The sequence below is a fragment of the Zophobas morio genome, unplaced genomic scaffold (assembly GCF_036711695.1).
Source record: "Zophobas morio isolate AGI-343-1 ecotype UQ-CSIRO unplaced genomic scaffold, CSIRO_AGI_Zmor_V1 ptg000018l, whole genome shotgun sequence".
NCBI classification, from domain to species: domain Eukaryota; kingdom Metazoa; phylum Arthropoda; class Insecta; order Coleoptera; family Tenebrionidae; genus Zophobas; species Zophobas morio.
The window spans coordinates 1474880-1495786 of record NW_026972123.1 but is presented as its reverse complement, the minus strand read 5'-3'; the positions used below and the strand labels follow the sequence as shown (position 1 = coordinate 1495786).

The 20907-nt window shown below is 30.7% G+C and overlaps 2 protein-coding genes across 4 annotated transcripts in view; one reads left to right on the top strand and one right to left on the bottom strand.

Moving 5' to 3' along the window:
* The window catches only part of LOC135130949 (methionine-R-sulfoxide reductase B1-like), a 45468-nt gene extending 33965 nt beyond the window's left edge, over positions 1-11503 (bottom strand). Inside the window, exons 1-3 of one of the 2 annotated variants that reach the window (XM_064058427.1) lie at positions 11118-11503; positions 10962-11066; positions 10754-10915 (exon numbers count right to left, since the gene is read on the bottom strand). In XM_064058427.1, coding sequence (XP_063914497.1) covers positions 10754-10915; positions 10962-11066; positions 11118-11220 — 370 coding nt within the window. In that variant the 5' untranslated portion in view covers positions 11221-11503. The remainder of the gene's footprint in view (positions 1-10753; positions 10916-10961; positions 11067-11117) is intronic. The other variant, XM_064058428.1, reaches the window with a different exon arrangement.
* Positions 11504-19998: 8495 nt separating this feature from the next.
* On the top strand, positions 19999-20853 carry LOC135131067 (uncharacterized). 2 transcript variants are annotated; one of them, XM_064058594.1, is made up of 3 exons: positions 20004-20092; positions 20303-20518; positions 20567-20853. In XM_064058594.1, the coding sequence occupies exons 1-3, from the start codon at positions 20080-20082 to the stop codon at positions 20698-20700; spliced, it is 363 nt and encodes a 120-aa protein (XP_063914664.1). In that variant the 5' UTR covers positions 20004-20079; the 3' UTR covers positions 20701-20853. The 2 variants fall into 2 exon arrangements, with proteins under 2 accessions (XP_063914663.1, XP_063914664.1); XM_064058593.1 differs by having other exon boundaries at positions 19999-20518.
* Positions 20854-20907: the final 54 nt, after the last annotated feature.

The window sequence follows — 20907 nt, the reverse complement described above, 5'->3', positions numbered from 1 at the left end:
ATTGAATAAATGAAAAATTAAAAAAACCAAGGGTCAGTTTATACAATGTTTTAACTGAGATTAAGTTAAACAAGCATTTAATGAGGCGTTTAGCGACGTCTGATTGGCGGAGACTCGGTCACGTGGTACTTTGCCGCATTAAAAATTTAATTGAGCTTCTGTAAACCGGATCTAAAAATTGAAAAATGGAAAAATTGAAAACCGAAAAATTTAAAAATTTCACATTGAAAAAACGAAAAATTATAAAAATAAAACCGAAAAATTGGATAAATAATGAAGAAAAAACCGAAACGAAAAACTGCATCTCGAAAAATTGAAACATCCAAAAGTTGGAAAATCGAAAAACTGAAAAATTGCAAATCGAAAAAATGAGGAAATGAAAAATTGAAAATTTAAAAATCGAAAACTTGAAAAGTCGAACAAATGAAAAATTTTTAAAATCCAGAAAAATGGAAAAATTCTGTAGCTGTAAAATTGAAACAATGAAAAACTAAAAATCGTGAACTTATAAATCGAAAAAAATTAATGAATCAAAAAAGTGGAAAGAAGAAAAGACGAATGGAAACGAAAAATTGGAAAACCCAAAAAAAACATCCAAAAATTATAGAATCGTCAAAATTGCAAAATTGAAACACTGAAAAAATAAATAAAAAAAAACCGAAACGAAAAACTGAAAAATCGAAAAACTGAACAAATGAAAAAGTTTTAAAATCCAAAAATTAGAAAATTGAAAATCTGAAAAATTCTATAACCGTAAAATGGAAAAATTACAAATCGAAAAATTGAAAAATGGAAAAATTCTATAACTCTAAAATTGAAACAATGAAAAACTAAAAATTGTGAAACTTAATAATCGACAAAATTAATTAATCAAAAAAGTGGAAAGAAAAGACGAATCGAATCGAAAAATTGGAAAACCCAAAAAGTAATATCCAAAAATTATAGAATCGTCAAAATTGTAAAATCGAAAAAGTGAAGAAATAAATAAAAAAAAAACCGAAACGAAAAACTGAAAAATCGCAAAAATCTAAAAACTGAAGGATCCAAAAGTTGGAAAAACTAAAAAATTTTAAAAGAAGAGCTCGAAAAGTTGCATGTCATAAAATTGAAGAAACAAAAAAATGAAAAACTGAAAAATTGCATATCTTGAAAAAACGAAAAATTGTAAAAATAAGGAAAATAAAAACCGAAACGAAAAACTGAAAATCAAAAATTTGAAGGAACGAAAAACTGAAGAATCGAAAAATTGAATAAATGAAAAAGTTTTAAAATCTAATAATCGAAAAATGGAAAAATTCTAGAATCGTAAAATTAAAAAAGGAAACTAATTTAAAATTTATAATTTTCGTTCTATAGTTAAAATGAAAAACATAAAAAATTGAATAAACGAAAAATTAAAATCCAAAAATTGAAAACCGAAATTTGAAAAATCATTGAAAAAACGAAAAATTATAAAAATAAAACCGGAAAATTGAAAACATAACGACGAAAAAAACCGAAACCAAAACTGCATATCGAAAAATTGCAAATTGAAAAAATGAGGAAATAAAAAATTGAAAAGTCGAATAAATGAAAAATTTTTAAAATCCAGAAATTGAAAAATGGAAAAATTCTATAGCTGTAAGTTTGAAACAAAGAAAAACGAAAAAGCGTGAAACTTAAAAAACGAAACAAAATTAATAAATCAAAAAATTGGGAAGTAGAAAAGACGAATCGAATCGAAAAATTGAAAAACCCAAAAAAAGTAACGTCCAAAAATTATATAATCGTCAAAATTGTAAAATCGAACAAAATAAAGAAAATAAAAACCCAAACGAAATGTGGAAAAATTCTAGAATCGTAATATTGAAAAAGCAAAATAATTTAAAAATCATAATTTTTATTCCATATTTAAAATGAAAACCATTAAAAATTGAAGAAACGAAAAACTGAATAATCATGAAACCGAAGATCTAAAATTGAATAAACGAAAAATTAAAAAAACCAAGGGTCAGTTTATACAATGTTTTAATTGCGATTAAGTTAATCACGCATTTAGTGAGGCGTTTAGCGACGTCTGATTGGTGTAGACTCGGTCACGTGGTATATTTGCCACATTAAAAATTTAATTGAACTTCTGTAAACCGGCTCTGTAAGTCGAGAAATAGAAAAACTGAAAAATTTCACATGGACAAAACGAAAAATTACAAAAATAAAACGAAAAATCGAAAAAATAAAGATGAAAAAAAAATTGAAAACTTGAAACATCCAAAAGTTGGAAAATCGAAAAACTGAAAAATTTAAGACTTGAAGATTTGCACGTCGTAAAATTGAAGAAACAGAAAAAGAACAACTGAAAAATCGAAAATTGCAATAATAAAGAAAATGAAAAACCGAAACGAAAAATTTCAAATCAAAGATTTGAAGAAAAAAATTCCAGAGTCGAAAAATTAAAAACTGAAAACTCGAGAAATTCTAAATTGAAAATCGAAAAACTGAAGAAACAAAAACTAAAAAATAGCAAATCGAAAAATTGAAGAAACGAAGATCTGAAAAAATCTAAATTGAAAAAACAAAAAATCATAAAATCGAACAAATGAAAAAAATAAACAAAACCGAAACGAAAAATTGAAAATCAAAAATTTGAAGACACGAAAAATTGAAGAATCTAAAAATTTAATAAATGAAAAAGTTTTAGAATCCAATAATCGAAAAATGGAAAAATTCTAGAATCGTAAAATTAACAAAGTTAAATCATTTAAAATTTATAATTTTTATTCCATATTTAAAATGAAAAACATCAAAAATTGAAGAAACGAAAAACTGAATAAGCATGAAACTGAAGATCTAAAATTGAATAAACGAAAAATTAAAAACCCAAGGGTCAGTTTATACAATGTTTTAATTACGATTAAGTTAATGGTAACATGGTACTTTGCCGCATTAAAAATTTAATTGAGCTTCTGTAAACCGGTTCTTAAAGTTGAAACATGGAAAAATTGAAAACCGAAAAATTTTAAAATTTCACATTGAAAAAACGAAAAATTATAAAAATAAAACCAAAAAATTGAAAACATGAAGAAGAAAAAACCGAAACGAAAAACTGCAAACTGCATCTTGAAAAACTGAAACATCCAAAAGTTGGAAAATCGAAAAACTGAAAAATTGCAAATCGAAAAAATGAGGAAATGAAAAATTGAAAATTTAAAAATCGGAAAATTGAAAAGTCGAACAAATGAAAAATTTTTAAAATCCAGAAAAATGGAAAAATTCTATAGCTGTAACAATGAAAAACTAAAAATCGTGAAACTTATAAATCGAAAAAAATTAATGAATCAAAAAAGTGGAAAGAAGAAAAAACGAATCGAATCGGAAAATTGGAAAACCCAAAAAAGTTAAATCCAAAAAGTAAAGAATCGTCAAAATTGCAAAATCGAAAAACTGAAAAAGTAAATAAGAAAAAAACCGAAACGAAAAACTGAAAAATCGAAAAATTGAATAAATGAAAAAGTTTTAAAATTCAATAATCGAAAAATGGAAAAATTCTAGAGTCGTAAAAGTAACAAAGTTAAATAATTTAAAATTTATAATTTTTATTCCATGTTTAAAATGAAAAACATCAAAAATTGAAGAAACGAAAAACTGAATAATCATGGAACTGAAGATCTAAAATTGAATAAACGAAAAATTAAAAAAACCAAGGGTCGTTTATACAATGTTTTAACTGAGATTAAGTTAAACAAGCATTTAATGAGGCGTTTAGCGACGTCTGATTGGCGGAGACTCGGTCGCGTGGCACTTTGCCGCATTAAAAATTTAATTGAGCTTTTGTAAATCGGCTCTTAAAGTTGAAAAATGGAAAAATTGAAAACCGAAAAATTTTAAAATTTCACATTGAAAAACCGAAAAATTGGATAAATAATGAAGAAAAAACCGAAACGAAAAACTGCATCTCCAAAAATTGAAACATCCAAAAGTTGGAAAATCGAAAAACTGAAAAATTGCAAATCGAAAAAATGAGGAAATAAAAAATTGAAAATTTAAAAATCGAAAACTTGAAAAGTCGAACAAATGAAAAATTTTTTAAATCCAGAAAAATTGAAAAATTCTGTAGCTGTAAATTTAAAACAATGAAAAACTAAAAATCGTGAAACTTATAAATGGAAACAAATTAATGAATCAAAAACGTGGAAAGAAGAAAAGACGAATCGAATCGAAAAATTGGAAAACCCAAAAAAAAACATCCAAAAATTATAGAATCGTCAAAATTGTAAAATCGAAAAAGTGAAGAAATAATTAAAAAAAAACCCGAAACGAAAAACTGAAAAATCGAAAAATTGCAAAAATCTAAAAACTGAAGGATCCAAAAGTTGGAAAAACTAAAAAAATTTAAAAGAAGAGCTCGAAAAGTTGCATGTCATAAAGTTGAAAAAACAAAAAAATGAAAAACTGAAAAATTGCATATCTTGAAAAAACGAAAAATTGTAAAAATAAGGAAAATAAAAACCGAAACGAAAAACTGAAAATCAAATAAATGAAAGTTTTAAATCTAATAATCGAAAAATGGAAAAATTCTAGAATCGTAAAATTAAAAAAGGAAACTAATTTAAAATTTATAATTTTAGTTCTATAGTTAAAATGAAAAACACAAAAAATTGAATAAACGAAAAATTAAAATCCAAAAATTGAAAAATCATTGAAAAAACGAAAAATTATAAAAATAAAACCGGAAAATTGAAAAAATAACGATGAAAACAACCGAAACGAAAACTGCATCTCGAAAAATTGCAAATTGAAAAATCGAAAAATTGAAAAGTCGAATAAATGACAAATTTTTAAAATCCAGAAATTGAAAAATGGAAAAATTCTATAGCTGTAAATTTGAAACAATGAAAAACGAAAAATCGTGAAACTTAAAAATCGAAAAAAATTTGGAAAGAAAAGACGAATCGACTCGAAAAATTGGAAAACCCGACAAAAGTAACGTCCAAAAATTATAGAATCGTCAAAATTGTAAAATCGAAAAATTGAAACAACAAAGAAAATAAAAACCCAAACGAAAAATGGAAAAATTCTAGAATCGAAATATTAAAAAAGCAAAATAATTTAATAATTATAATTTTTATTCCACATTTAAAATGAAAACCATCAAAAATTGAAGAAACGAAAAACTGAATAATCATGAAACTGAAAGATCTAAAATTGAATAATCGAAAAATTAAAAAAAACAAGGTTCAGTTTATGCAATGTTTCAATGAAAAATTGAAAAATTTCATATTGAAAAAAAAATTATAAAAATAAAACCGAAAAATTGAAAAAATTAAGAAAAAAACCGAAACGAAGAACATCTCGAAAAATTGAAATGAAAAATCGAAAAATTGAAACATCCAAAAGCTGGAAAATCGAAAAACTGAAAAATTTAAAAATGAAAACTTGAACATTTGCACATCGTAAAATTGAAGAAACGAAAAGGAACAATTGAAAAATTGAAAATTATAATAATAAAGAGAATGAAAAACTGAAATGAAAATTTTCAAATCGCAAATTTGAAGAAATGAAAAATTACAGAATCGAAAAATTAAAAACTGAAAACTCGGGAAATTCTAAATGGAAAAACTGCAAAATCTAAAAATTGAAGAAACCAAAACTAAAAAATTGAAGAAAGGAAGATCTGAAAAAATCTAAATTGAAAAAACAAAAAATCATAAAATCGAACAAATGAAAGAATAAAAAAACCGAAACGAAAAATTGAAAATCAAAAATTTGAAGAATCGAAAAATTGAATAAATGAAAAAGTTTTAAAATCCAATAATCGAAAAATGGAAAAATTCTAGAATCGTAAAATTAACAAAGTTAGATAATTTAGAAATTTATAATTTTTATTCCATATTTAAAATGAAAAATATCAAAAATTGAAGAAACGAAAAACTGAATAATCATGAAAGTGATGATCTAAAATTGAATAAACGAAAAATTAAAAACCCAAGGGTCAGTTTATACAATGCTTTAATTGAGATTAAATTAATCAATCACGCATTGAATGAGACGTTTAGCGACCTCTGATTGGTGCAGAGTCGGTCACGTGGTACTTTCCCGCATTAAAAAATTAATTGAGTTTTTGTAAACCGGCTCTTAAAGTTGAAAAATCCAAAAATTGAAAACCGAAAAATATTTAAATCTAACATTGAAAAAACGAAAAAATGCAAAAATAAAGACGAAAAAAAAACGAAACAAAAAACTGCATCGCAAAACATTGAAGAAATGAAAAATCGAAAAACTGAAAAATTTAAAAATGAAAACTTGAACATTTGCACATCGTAAAATTGAAGAAACAAAAAGGAACAATTGAAAAATTGAAAATTATAATAATAAAGAGAATGAAAAACTGAAATGAAAATTTTCAAATCGCAAATTTGAAGAAATGAAAAATTACAGAATCGAAAAATTAAAAACTGAAAACTCGGGAAATTCTAAATGGAAAAACTGCAAAATCTAAAAATTGAAGAAACCAAAACTAAAAAATTGAAGAAAGGAAGATCTGAAAAAATCTAAATTGAAAAAACAAAAAATCATAAAATCGAACAAATGAAAGAATAAAAAAACCGAAACGAAAAATTGAAAATCAAAAATTTGAAGAATCGAAAAATTGAATAAATGAAAAAGTTTTAAAATCCAATAATCGAAAAATGGAAAAATTCTAGAATCGTAAAATTAACAAAGTTAGATAATTTAGAAATTTATAATTTTTATTCCATATTTAAAATGAAAAATATCAAAAATTGAAGAAACGAAAAACTGAATAATCATGAAAGTGATGATCTAAAATTGAATAAACGAAAAATTAAAAACCCAAGGGTCAGTTTATACAATGCTTTAATTGAGATTAAATTAATCAATCACGCATTTAATGAGACGTTTAGCGACCTCTGATTGGTGCAGAGTCGGTCACGTGGTACTTTCCCGCATTAAAAAATTAATTGAGTTTTTGTAAACCGGCTCTTAAAGTTGAAAAATCCAAAAATTGAAAACCGAAAAATATTTAAATCTAACATTGAAAAAACGAAAAAATGAAAAAATAAAGACGAAAAAAAAACGAAACAAAAAACTGCATCGCAAAACATTGAAGAAATGAAAAATCGAAAAACTGAAAAATTTAAAAATGAAAACTTGAACATTTGCACATCGTAAAATTGAAGAAACAAAAAGGAACAATTGAAAAATTGAAAATTATAATAATAAAGAGAATGAAAAACTGAAACGAAAATTTTCAAATCGCAAATTTGAAGAAATGAAAAATTACAGAATCGAAAAATTAAAAACTGAAAACTCGGGAAATTCTAAATGGAAAAACTGCAAAATCTAAAAATTGAAGAAACCAAAACTAAAAAATTGAAGAAAGGAAGATCTGAAAAAATCTAAATTGAAAAAACAAAAAATCATAAAATCGAACAAATGAAAGAATAAAAAAACCGAAACGAAAAATTGAAAATCAAAAATTTGAAGAATCGAAAAATTGAATAAATGAAAAAGTTTTAAAATCCAATAATCGAAAAATGGAAAAATTCTAGAATCGTAAAATTAACAAAGTTAGATAATTTAGAAATTTATAATTTTTATTCCATATTTAAAATGAAAAATATCAAAAATTGAAGAAACGAAAAACTGAATAATCATGAAAGTGATGATCTAAAATTGAATAAACGAAAAATTAAAAACCCAAGGGTCAGTTTATACAATGCTTTAATTGAGATTAAATTAATCAATCACGCATTGAATGAGACGTTTAGCGACCTCTGATTGGTGCAGAGTCGGTCACGTGGTACTTTCCCGCATTAAAAAATTAATTGAGTTTTTGTAAACCGGCTCTTAAAGTTGAAAAATCCAAAAATTGAAAACCGAAAAATATTTAAATCTAACATTGAAAAAACGAAAAAATGCAAAAATAAAGACGAAAAAAAAACGAAACAAAAAACTGCATCGCAAAACATTGAAGAAATGAAAAATCGAAAAACTGAAAAATTTAAAAATGAAAACTTGAACATTTGCACATCGTAAAATTGAAGAAACAAAAAGGAACAATTGAAAAATTGAAAATTATAATAATAAAGAGAATGAAAAACTGAAATGAAAATTTTCAAATCGCAAATTTGAAGAAATGAAAAATTACAGAATCGAAAAATTAAAAACTGAAAACTCGGGAAATTCTAAATGGAAAAACTGCAAAATCTAAAAATTGAAGAAACCAAAACTAAAAAATTGAAGAAAGGAAGATCTGAAAAAATCTAAATTGAAAAAACAAAAAATCATAAAATCGAACAAATGAAAGAATAAAAAAACCGAAACGAAAAATTGAAAATCAAAAATTTGAAGAATCGAAAAATTGAATAAATGAAAAAGTTTTAAAATCCAATAATCGAAAAATGGAAAAATTCTAGAATCGTAAAATTAACAAAGTTAGATAATTTAGAAATTTATAATTTTTATTCCATATTTAAAATGAAAAATATCAAAAATTGAAGAAACGAAAAACTGAATAATCATGAAAGTGATGATCTAAAATTGAATAAACGAAAAATTAAAAACCCAAGGGTCACTTTATACAATGCTTTAATTGAGATTAAATTAATCAATCACGCATTTAATGAGACGTTTAGCGACCTCTGATTGGTGCAGAGTCGGTCACGTGGTACTTTCCCGCATTAAAAAATTAATTGAGTTTTTGTAAACCGGCTCTTAAAGTTGAAAAATCCAAAAATTGAAAACCGAAAAATGTTTAAATCTAACATTGAAAAAACGAAAAAATGAAAAAATAAAGACGAAAAAAAAACGAAACAAAAAACTGCATCGCAAAAAATTGAAGAAATGAAAAATCGAAAAACTGAAAAATTTAAAAATGAAAACTTGAACATTTGCACATCGTAAAATTGAAGAAACAAAAAGGAACAATTGAAAAATTGAAAATTATAATAATAAAGAGAATGAAAAACTGAAACGAAAATTTGAAGAAATGAAAAATTACAGAATCGAAAAATTAAAAACTGAAAACTAGGGAAATTCTAAATTGAAGAACTGCAAAATCTAAAAATTGAAGAAACCAAAACTACAAAATTGAAGAAAGGAATATTTGAAAAAAATCTAAATTCTAAAAAAAAAAATCATAAAATCGAACAAATGAAAGAATAAAAAAAACGAAACGAAAAATTGAAATTCAAAAATTTAGAACCGAAAAATTCAATAAATGAAAAAGTTTTAAAATCCAATAATCGAAAAATGGAAAAATTCTAGAATCGTAAAATTAAAAAAGTAAAATAATTTAAAAATTATAATTTTTATTCCATATTTAAAATGAAAGCCATCAAAAATTGAAGAAACGAAAAACTGAATAATCATGAAACTGAAAGATCCAAAATTGAATAAAGGAAAAATTAAAAACCCAAGGATCAGTTTACACAATGCTTTATTGAGATTAAATTAATCACGCATTTAATGAGGCGTTTAGCGACGTCTGATTGGCGTAGAGTCGGTCACGTGGTACTTTCCCGCATTAAAAAATTAATTGAGTTTTTGTAAACCGGCTCTTAAAGTTGAAAAATCCAAAAATTGGCCAATTTCACATTGAAAAAACGAAAAATTACAAAAATGAAACCGAAAAAATAAAGATGAAAAAACCAAAACGACAACTGCATTCGAAAAATTAAAGAAATGAAAAATCGAAAAATTGAAACATCCAAAATTGATAAATCGAAAAACTGAAAAATTTAAAACTTGAAGATTTGCACGTCGTAAAATTGAAGAAACAAAAAAAGAACAATTGAAAAATCGAAAATTGTAAAAATAAAGAAAATGAAAAACCGAAACGAAAAATTTTAAATCGAAAATTTGAAGAAATGAAAAATTACAGAATCGAAAAATTAAGAACTGAAAACTCCAGAAATTCTATATCGAAAAAAAATCAAAAAATCGAAATATTGAAGAATCGAACAAATGAAAAAAATAAAAAAAAAACCGAAACGAAAAATTGCTTCAACTTGAAAGTAAAAATCATACCAACAGTCTTGTTATTACAGTTTATTACAGAAACTAATGATGAAATTACGCCAATGTGGGCTCTGATTAAAACCATCACTCTAAACTTTTACAATCAAAGTAAACGTCAACTTCCGGCTATCCAACAACAAAATAAATTGTTTACAGTACTTCTCCGCGTCTACAAAAAACAGTTTATTGTCGACATTTGTTGATATAAAACAACTCATCAGCAATCTCAACACAATTATGTGTGTTTTTTAAATTCCATGTATCAGCAATCCCACATTCCGCCTCAATCAAGCATATCAAACCAATTCCCAGCAACAATCCTCTACACGTTGGAGTGACGCAACAACGCCAATAAAAACACAATAGCCCTAATTCACGAAAACCAGTCGTGGTCAGCTTTAGAGTGCACGCGTCAAGGCGTCAATTTAACAAAATAAATGCAAGTCGCGCTTCTCACCAGCTCTAAATTTAGCTTTCAGACCGACCAACAACCGCACGCTTTCGCCGCGATGCAACTTGGAACCTCGCTCGTTTCTGTTAGGAAGTGGTGCAACAAGGAAGCGCAAACGTGATAAGACCAACTAAAACCTAGCATGGAAAACAAGCCCCGACTCCGACTCCACATCTGTCTAAACACTCCTGATAAAAATTAACGAACCCCCGGGTCACGGGTTATCGTGGTGCAGTGGAAGCCGTTGCCTTTTCCACAACAAACCGTCCACTCATTGTCAAATACCTCCGCTCGTGTCCGGCGTCAGCTTGACTTTCCCCTTGTCCAAGACGTCGTTGAAGGCCGGCCAGCCGCAGCCGCTGTCGTACTTGGTCTCCGAGCTGAACAATGCCTGTTCGCAGACGATGCACACGTAAGTACCCGGCTCGTAGAACTTGTTGTAGCACCCTGAAACGCGAGCGCTCAGAACGGCCCCACGAGGCTCCGGTCGTACCTGTGAAGGGGCGCTCGGTGCCCTTCTCCTGCGTCACGTTGTACTGGATCGGGGTGAGCCGGTTCCTCAGCTCGGCCTTGTCCACCTTGTCCGCCATCCTCGCGACTGAAAAACTGTGTCACTCGAAGCCGATTCCAATGCGAGAATGACACACACCTGGTGAATTATGGACGAGTTTCCTGCTTAAAGCGTGCGCTGAAAATCGGAACGAATTGCGTAGTGCACCTACTGTGTGTTTGATCATCACATTTGAGCACATTCGTCGACGGCCGTGCCGATATTTAGATAAAATGACCGAGTTTCCTTGGGTTACGTAAGCCAGATTGTGCGCACATAACCTCACTTTTCCGCACACCGGACACTTGACTGGATTTGCGCATTAATCACTCAATTACGGTGATTAAAGCGGGGATTGAGCTAATTGTGGCTAATTTGATGTAACTGAGAGCACAATGCACTCAATTAGCGCTTAATTGTATTATTTCGTCGGTTTTTTGCTTATACCGGTTCGAGTTTTTTTTGACATTTTTCATTTTTGACAGGTTAATTGGCACTCCGGTGGTGGCTAAAGCCAATACGACGGGTTTTTAAATTACCTGTTTCCGGTACCTTGTCCATTAATATTTTTTTTTAGTAAGGGTTAATCACAAACGCTAACCTCGATGTTGCATTATTACTTAACACTTTTATAAACAAATAAATTATGTAATATTGACTCGGTTCGTCAATGGTTTCAGTGTGATAATTGAAAGTAATCAATTTACTGTGACTCTATTATACATTTTGTTTTAAAACGGAGAACAGATTAACGAACCCAAAAATACGGAAGTCTGTTTGTAAAAAGTCATTCAAAAAAATCAATACAAATTTTTGGGCCCCTTTTAAGTCTAAAAGTCACTGAGCTGTTCCAAATAAGACATTTTTTGTTTTAATAAAATCAAGCGCTAAAAAACTGTGAAAACTGCGCTCAACATTTTATTGAAAATTATTGATCAAGCTTAATTATATCTTTTTTGACATTTCCAGCTTGTAGAATATGACCATCTGGAAATCGAGTCTTTTTCAAATGATCCAAATTTTATACACTTTTAAATGAAGTAAAATTCGGTCTTTCAGGCGCCTCTAATCACAGGACTCCGAGATTCTTTCAAACTACTTTAAAAACAAGAGACATGGAGTCCTCGAGATTCTCTCTGATTACTTAAAAAAAAACACAAAGGGTTACCGAACTTCTTTCAGTTGTTTCAAAACAAGGCAAAGGATTTCCAAAAATCATTCAAACTACTTCAAAACGAAAACAAAAAGGGTCATCGTTCTTTCAAACTAAAACTTAAAAAAAACACAGATTTTCCGAGATTCCTTCAATTACTTCAAAACCAAGATCCACAAGGAGTCCCCGAGATTCTTTAAATCTACTTCAAACACAAAGTACAAGAATTCTTTCCGATTTCTTCAATTACCTCAAAAACAGAATCTAGAATCTTTTAAAATATACCTCAGAAGCAAAACACACGTGGTCCCCGAGATTCTTTTAAACTACTTCAAAAACCAAACACAAGTTGTCCCAGAAATTCTTTCAAACTATTTCAAGAGCAAAACACAAAATGTCTTCGAGATTCTTTTAAACTACTTCAAAAACAAAATACAAGTGTTCCCGAGATTTTTTCAGACTACTTCAAAAACAAGATCCACAAAAGGTCCTCGAGATTATTTCAAAACTACTTCAAAAAGAAGACACAATTGGATTTCCGAGATTCTTCCAACCTACTTCAAAAATCAATTAATTTGTCCCCGAAATCTTCAAACTACTTCAAAAACAAAACATAAGTGGTCCCGGATATTCTTTTAATCTACTTCAAGAACACCAACCATAAATGATTTCCAAGAGTCTTTCAAGTTATCCACAAGATTATTCTTCCAACTTACAAGAAAGAACAAACCCAAGTTCTCCCCGAGATTCTTTCAAACTATTTCAAGAACAAAACACAAAATGTCTTCAAGATTCTGTCAAACTACTTCAAAAACAAGACACAAGTGTTGTTGTAGATTGTTTTAATCTACTTCAAAAATAATATCTACAAGACGGCCTCGAGATTCTTTCAAAATTATTTCAAAAAAAATACACAAAGTATTCCCGAGATTCTTTCAACCTACTTCAAAAACCGAACACAAGTTACCCCAGAGATTCTTTTAATTACTTAAAAAACAGGACCCACAGGTGGTCCCCGAAATTCTTTTATTCTACTTCAAAAAGAAGAACCATAAGTGGTCCTCGAGATTCTTTCAAACTACTTAAAAATAAGACACAAGCGGTAGCCAAGATCGTTTTAATCTACTTCAAAAACAAAACACAAGGATTCACTGAGATTCTTTTAATTCCTTCAAAAACAAAACCCACAAGAGGTCCTCAAGATTTTTTTAAACTACTTCAAAAACAAGATACAAGTTGACCATAAAATTATTCTTCCAACCTACTTGAAAGAGCAAACACAAGTTCTCCCCGAGATTCCTTCAAACTACTTCAAGAACAAAACACAAAATGTCTTCGAAATTCTTTCAAACTACTTCAAAAACAAAACACAAGTGGTCCCCAAGATTCTTTTAATCTACTTCAAAAACACCAACCATAAGTGGATTCCGAGATTCTTTCGATTACTTCAAAAACGATACCAACAAGGGTCCTAAAGATTTTTTCAAATTACTTTAAGAATAAAACACAAAACTACTTCAAAAAGAAGACACAAGGTGTTCCCGAGACTCTTTCAACCTACTTCAAAAACCAAACACAAGTTATCAAAGAGATTCTAGTAATTACTTGAAAAACATGACCCACAGGAGGTCGCCGAGATTCTTTTATTCTACTTCAAAAAGAAGAACCATAAGTGGTCCTAGAGATTCTTTCAAATTACTTTAAAGGTAAAATACAAATAGTCCCCAAAATTCTTTTAAACTAGGTACTTCAAGAACAAAACACAAAATGTTTTCCAAATTCTTTCAAACTACTTCAAAAACAAGACACAACTGGTACCCAAGATCGTTTTAATCTACTTCAAAAACAAGACCTACAGGAGGGCCTCGAGATTCTTTCAAAACTACTTCAAAAACAAAACACAAACTATCCCCGAAATTCTTTTAAACTATGTACTTCAAAAACAAAACACAAGGTGTTTCCGGGATTCTTCTCGTTACTTTAAAAACAAGACATGAAGGATCCTTCAGACTTTTTTCAATCTACTTCAAAAACCAAATACAAGTGGTCCCCGAGATTCTATTAATTACTTCAAAAACAAAACCCAAAGAAGGTCCTCAAGAGTTTTTCAAACTACTTCAAAAACAAAACACAAGGTTTTCCAGAGATTTTTTCAAACTTCTTCAAAAACAAGACCCAGAGGATTCTTTGAGATTTCTTCAATTACTTCAAAAACAATAACCATAAGTGGTCCTCGAGATTCTTTCAAACTATACCTACTTCAAAAACAAAACACAAACTATTCCCGAGATTCTTCCAATTACTGCAAAAACAAGACCCACAGGACGTCCCCGAGATCCTTTCAGTTACTTCAAAAACAAAACAAAGTGTCCTCAAGATTCTTTCAAATTACTTCAAAGGCGAAACACAAGTGGTCCTCGAGATTCTTTTAAACTACTTCAAAAACAAAACACAAAATGTCCTCGAATTTCTTTCAAACTATTTCAAAAACAAAGCACAAGTGGACTCCAAAACTGTTTTAATCTACTTCAAAAACAGAACGCAAGAATTCCCTGAGACTCCTTCAATTACTTCAAAAACAAGACACAAGTGGTCCCCGAGATTCTTTTAAATTACTTCAAGAATAAAACACAAAATGTCTTCGAAATTCTCTCAAACTACTTCAAAAACAAGACACAAGGATTCGCTGAGACTCCTTCAATTACTTCAAAAACAAGACATACAAGAGGGCCTCGAGATTCTTTCAAAACTACTTCAAAAACAACACAAGGGGTTCCCGAGATTGTTTCAACCTACTTCAAAAACCAAATACAAGCTATCCCAAACATTCTTTCAATTATTTGAAAAACAAGACTCACAGAAGGTCCGCAAGATTTTTTTAATCTACTTCAAAAAGAAGTGGTCCTCGAGATTCTTTCAATTTAAGTCGAAGACAAAACACAAGTAGTCCCCAAGATTTTTTTAAACTATATACTTCAAAAAAAAACACAAGATGTTTCCGAGATTCTTTCAATTAAAAACAAAATGCGAAGGGTCCCCGAGATTCTTTCAATCTACTTCAAAAACCAAACACAAATTATCCCCGAGATTTTTTTAATTACTTCAAAAACAAAATTCACAAGAGGTCCTCAAGATTTTTTCAAACTACTTCAAAAACAAGACACAAGTGGTTCCCGAGATTCTTTTAAACTGCTTCAAAAGCAAAACACAAGTGGTCCTCGAAACTCTTTTAAACGACTTCAAAAACAAGACACAAACTGTTCCCGAGATTCATTCAATTACTTCAAAAACAAAACCCACAGGAGGTTCCTGAAATTCTTTCAGTTACTTCAAAAACAAGACCCACAAGAGGTCCTTCAGATTTTTTCAAACTACTTCAAAAACAAGACACAAGTTGTTCCCAAGTTTCTTTCAAACTACTTCAAGAACAAAATACAAAATGTTTTCGAGATTCGTTCAAATTACTTCAAAAACCAGGCACAAATGGTCTCCGAGATTCTTTTAAACTGCTTCAAAAACAAGACCCACAGAAGGTCTCTGAGATTCTGTTACTATACTTCAAAAACAAGAACCATAAGTGGTCCTCCAGACTCTTTGAAATTACTTTTAAGGCAAAACACAAGTAATCCCCGAGATTCTTTTAAACTACATCAAGAACAAAACACAAAGTGTCTTCGAGATTCTTTCAAACTACTTCTAAAACAAGACACAAGTGGTCCCCGAGATTCTTTTAAACTATGTACTTCAAAAACAAAACACAAGTTGTTTGCGAGATCTTTCAGTTACTTTAAAAACAAGACATGAAGGGTTTCCGAGATTCTTTCAATCTACTTCAAAAACCAAACACAAGTTGTTTCTGAGATTCTTTTAATTACTTCAAAAACAAAACCCACAAGAGGTCCTCAAGATTTTTTCAAACTACTTCAAAAACAAGACACAAGAGGTCCCCGAGATTCTTTTAAACTATTTCAAACACAAAACACAAGGTGTTCCCGAGATTTTTTCAAACTTCTTCAAAAACAAGACCCAAGGATTTTGAGATTCCTTCAATTACGTCAAAAACAACAACCATAAGTGGTCCTCGAGATTCTTTGAAACTATACTTCAAAAGCAAAACACAAGTGGTCCTCGAATTTCCTTTAAACTACTTCAAAAACACCACACAAACTATTCCCGGGATTCTTTCAATTACCTCAACCCACAGGAGAATCTCGGGGACGATTCTGTCAGTTACTTCTAAAGCAAGACCCACAAGAGGTCCTTCAGATTTTTTCAAACTACTTCAAAAACAAGATACAAGTTGTTCCCAAGTTTCTTTCAAACTACTTCAAGAACAAAACACAAATTGTCTTCGAGATTCGTTCAAACTACTTCAAAAACCTAGCACAAATGGTCTCCGAAATTCTTTTAATCTACTTCAAAAACAAAATACAAGGATTCCCTGAGATTCTTTTAATTAATTCAAAAACAAGAATCTTAAGTGGTCCTCGAGATTCCTTCAAATTACTTCAAAGGCAAAACACAAGTGGTCCCCGTGATTCTTTTAAACTACTTCAAAAACAATACCCACAGGAGGTTCTCGAGATTCTTTCAGAACTACTTCAAAAACCAATCACAAGTTGTCCCCCAGATTTTTTCAAACTACTTCAAGAACAAAACACAAAATGTCTTCGAGATTCTTCCAAACTACTTCAAAAACAAGAACCATACGTGGTCCTCGAGATTCTTTCAAATTACTTCAAATGCAAAACACAAGTAGTCCCCGAAATTCTTTTCAACTACTTCAAAAACAAAACACAAGGAGTTTCCGCGATTATTTGAATTACTGCAAAAACTAAACACTATTTGTCACCGAGATTTTTTCAATTACTTCAAAAACAAGACCCACAAGAAGTCCTTAAGATTTTTTCAAACTACTCCAAAAACAAAACACAATATGTCCTCGAGATTCTTTCAAACTATTTAAAAAAAAGACACAAACGGTTCCCAAGATTGTTGTAATCTACTTCAAAAACAAAACAAAAGGAGTCCCTGAGTGCCCTTCAATTACTTCAAAAACAAGACACAAGTGGTCCCCGAGATTCTTTCAAATTACTTCAAAGGCAAAATATAAGTAGTCCCCGAAATTATTTAAACTACTCGAAAAACAAGACAAAAGTCGTCCCAGAGATTCTTTTAAACTATGTACTTCAAAAACTGAACACAAGATGTTTCCGAGATTCTTTCAATTACTTCAAAAACAACAACCATAAGTAGCCCTCGAGATTATTTCAAACTACATACTTCAAAAACAAAACTGAAATTATTCCCGAGATTCTTTCAGTTGCTTCAAAATCAAGACCCAAAATAGGTCCTTCAGGTTTTTTCAAACTATATACTTCAAAAACAAGATACAAGTTGTCCCGAAGATGATTCTTTCAACCTACTTCAAAAACCAAACACAAGTTGTTTCTAAGGTTCTTTCAAACTAGTTACTTCAAGAACAAAACACAAAATGTCTTCGAGATTCTTTCAAACTACTACAAAAACAAAACACAAGGTGTTTCCGAGATTGTTTCAATTACTTGAAAAACAAGACCCATAGGAGGTTCCCGAGCTTCATTGAATTACTTCAGAAACAAGACCCATAAGAAATCCTCAAGATTTTTCGAAAATACTTCAAAAACAAAACACAAAATGTCCTCGAGTTTCTTTCAAACCATTTCAAAAACAAGGCACAAGTGGACCCCAAGATTGTTTTAATCTACTTCAAAAACAGAACACAAGGATTCCCTGAGACTCCTTCAATTACTTCAAAAACAAGACACAGGTGTTTCCGAGATATTTTTAAACTACTTCAAAAACAAGACCCACAAGTGGGCCTCGAGATTGTTTCAAAACTACTTCAAAAACAAGACACAAGGGGTTAACGAGATTCTTTCAACCTACTTCAAAAACAAGACACAAGGGGTCCCCGAGATTCTTTTAATCTACTTCAAAAACATAACACAAGGATTCCTGGAGATTTCTTAAATTACTTCAAAAACAAAAGTGATCCTCAAGATTTTTTCAAATTACTTCAAAGGCACAACCAGTGAGATGTAATAATATATGTATAGTAGACACCTTTGGGCACAACACAAAAGGTCCTCTAGATTCTTTCAACCTACTTCAAAAACCAAAAACACAAGTTATCCTTTTCAGTTACTTGAAAAACAAGACCCACAGGAGGTCCCAAGATTCTTTCAATTACTTTAAAACCAAGACCCAATAAGGAACCCCCGAGATTTTTTCAAACTACTTCAAAAACAAGACACAAGGGATCCCCGAGATTCTTTCAACCTACTTCAAAAACCAAACACAAGTTGTCCCCGAAATTCTTTCAAACTACTTCAAGAACAAAACACAAAATGTCTTCGAAATTCTTTACTACTACTTCAAAAATAAGACAAAAGTGGTCCCCCAGATTTTTTTAATGTACTTCAAAAACAAGAACCATAAGTGGTCCTCGAGATTCTTTCAATTACTTCAAATGCAAAACACAAGGTGCTTCTGAGATTCTTTCAATTGCTGCAAAAACCAAACACAAGTTTTCACCGAGATTCTTCCGATTATTTCAAAAACAAGACCCACAAGAAGTCCTTGAGATTTTTTGAAACTACTCCAAAAACTAAACACAAAATGTCCTGGAGATTCTTTCAAACAATTTCAAAGACAAGACACAAATGTTTCCCAAGATTGTTTTAATCTAATTCAAAAACAAAACACAACGATTCCTTGAGTGTCCTTCAGTTACTCCAAAAACAACACACAAGTGGTCCCCGAGATTTTTTTAAACTACTTTAAAAATAAAACATAGGTGTTCCTGAGATTTTTTCAAACTACTTCAAAAACAAGACCCACAAGAGTGCCTCGAGATTCGTTCAAAACTACTTCAAAAATAAGATACAACGGGGTTTCCGAGATTCTTTCAACCGGCTTCAAAAACCAAACAAGTTGTCCCCGAGATTCTTCAAACTACTTCAAAAACAAAACACAAAGTGTCCTCGAGATTCTTTCAAACTACTTCAAAAACAAGACACAAGGGGTCCCCGAGATTCTTTTAATGTACTTCAAAAATAAAACGGAATGATTCCTTAAGATTTCTTCAATTACTTTAAAAAAATATCTCTTAACTGATTGATACTGGATATTTCCGAAAAGGTTTACTTAGATTCCGGAAATTCTGTAATTAGTAATACACTGTATAATCTCAACGGAGATATTGTTGACCCCAGTGGGAAAAAAGATAAACCTTAACCCCTATAGACGTAACATATAACATGTGTTTGATTTTGAAATTGTATCTATGTATATGTTTTTCCGTAAAATTTTATTATAAAGATTGGTTGTAGTTTTAAGACTAAAATATAGAGAAAGAAGTAAAAAATAAACCCGACAGAATAAACTAGACATTCATACATTTACATATAGTGTGTACATATGCAACACAAAATACACATCGTAAGTAAAATTTATTTTTTGGAAAATTACGTATGTTTTGAGCTTCAACCACCATTCACCATGATAATTACGGACTTTAGTTCCCCAGAACACTGACTCCATCTATGTGCGGCTTTACGAACTGTCCTAAACGGAAATTTTGTTTGGCTACAATTTTGAGAAACTACGGTTTTTGTAAAACTTCGTAGTGGGTTTTAAAGTTTTTAGTTTTGTATTTTGTTCATCTCAGAAAGTTTTAAACGGTTTTCTTTATCGTTTCAAGTGGCACCTGGAGTTCTAACATAATTTTGACACCTTTCTGCCATTCTCTGCTCCCTAGGAACGCCAAACAAAATCAGTCCGATCCTACCCCGTCCACTACACAATCAAAATTTCAGTGCCCCTTTTATTAAAAGTTGCCTCTTCGCTAGAACCCTCCACCTCAAAATGTCCGCGACCCGTAAGCTCTCCGAGGTCGTGTTCCTAGACACTTCCCTTGACAAGCGCCAAATGTCAACAATTTTCAAACACACAAACATCTCCCGCACGAAAATTTCGGTTCCATCCCAACTCCAACTCAAAGCAACTAAAATGAACACCGACAGCCTGCGGCCCCTCCCCGGGACCAAACCCACCCCCGTCATCAGCCTCAACCATTACATATTTTCAGGCATCCGCACCAAACCCTCCCGCGACGACATTTACAAGAAAATCCTCATCCCCAAAGACATGAACAAGTCGAGGTTCCACCAGAGGGGCTTGATTTTCGTGTGGCCCCAAAAGCGCCCCTCGTTTTTCTACAACAAGGAACTGATTTGGTTGACTTGGTTCTTGGCTCACGCGCTCTACTGGTTGCACGTCGTCGGTATTTTACCCTCGGGGGCAGGTACTGTTTTGTTGTCACCCTAAAACTGTGTTAATCGCTCCCCTTTAGCCGTACCCTTCAAGCAGCCCCCGTGGAAGTACGAGCCGCCCCTGTACCGCCCCAAGAGTCGAGATTTCATCATAGAGCCCGACTGGGAGTCGTACAATTACGGCCCCTTGGACAAAAAGTCGCTCAATTTTTGAATAGGGGGCTGCGCGGTAACGACAGGAGGTGATCGCTGACTGAATAAATTCTCCGGACGTTCGAGACTAGTTGTATTTTAGTTGGTCGTGTGTATTTTCACTGTTCGTTTCGTGTTTTCGTTGATTTTTATTTTAATAAAGTGTTTTTTTGTGCTGGGGTTTGGGGATTTGGCGATTGCGTACTGCGGTTAAAGTCGGTTAAAAGTC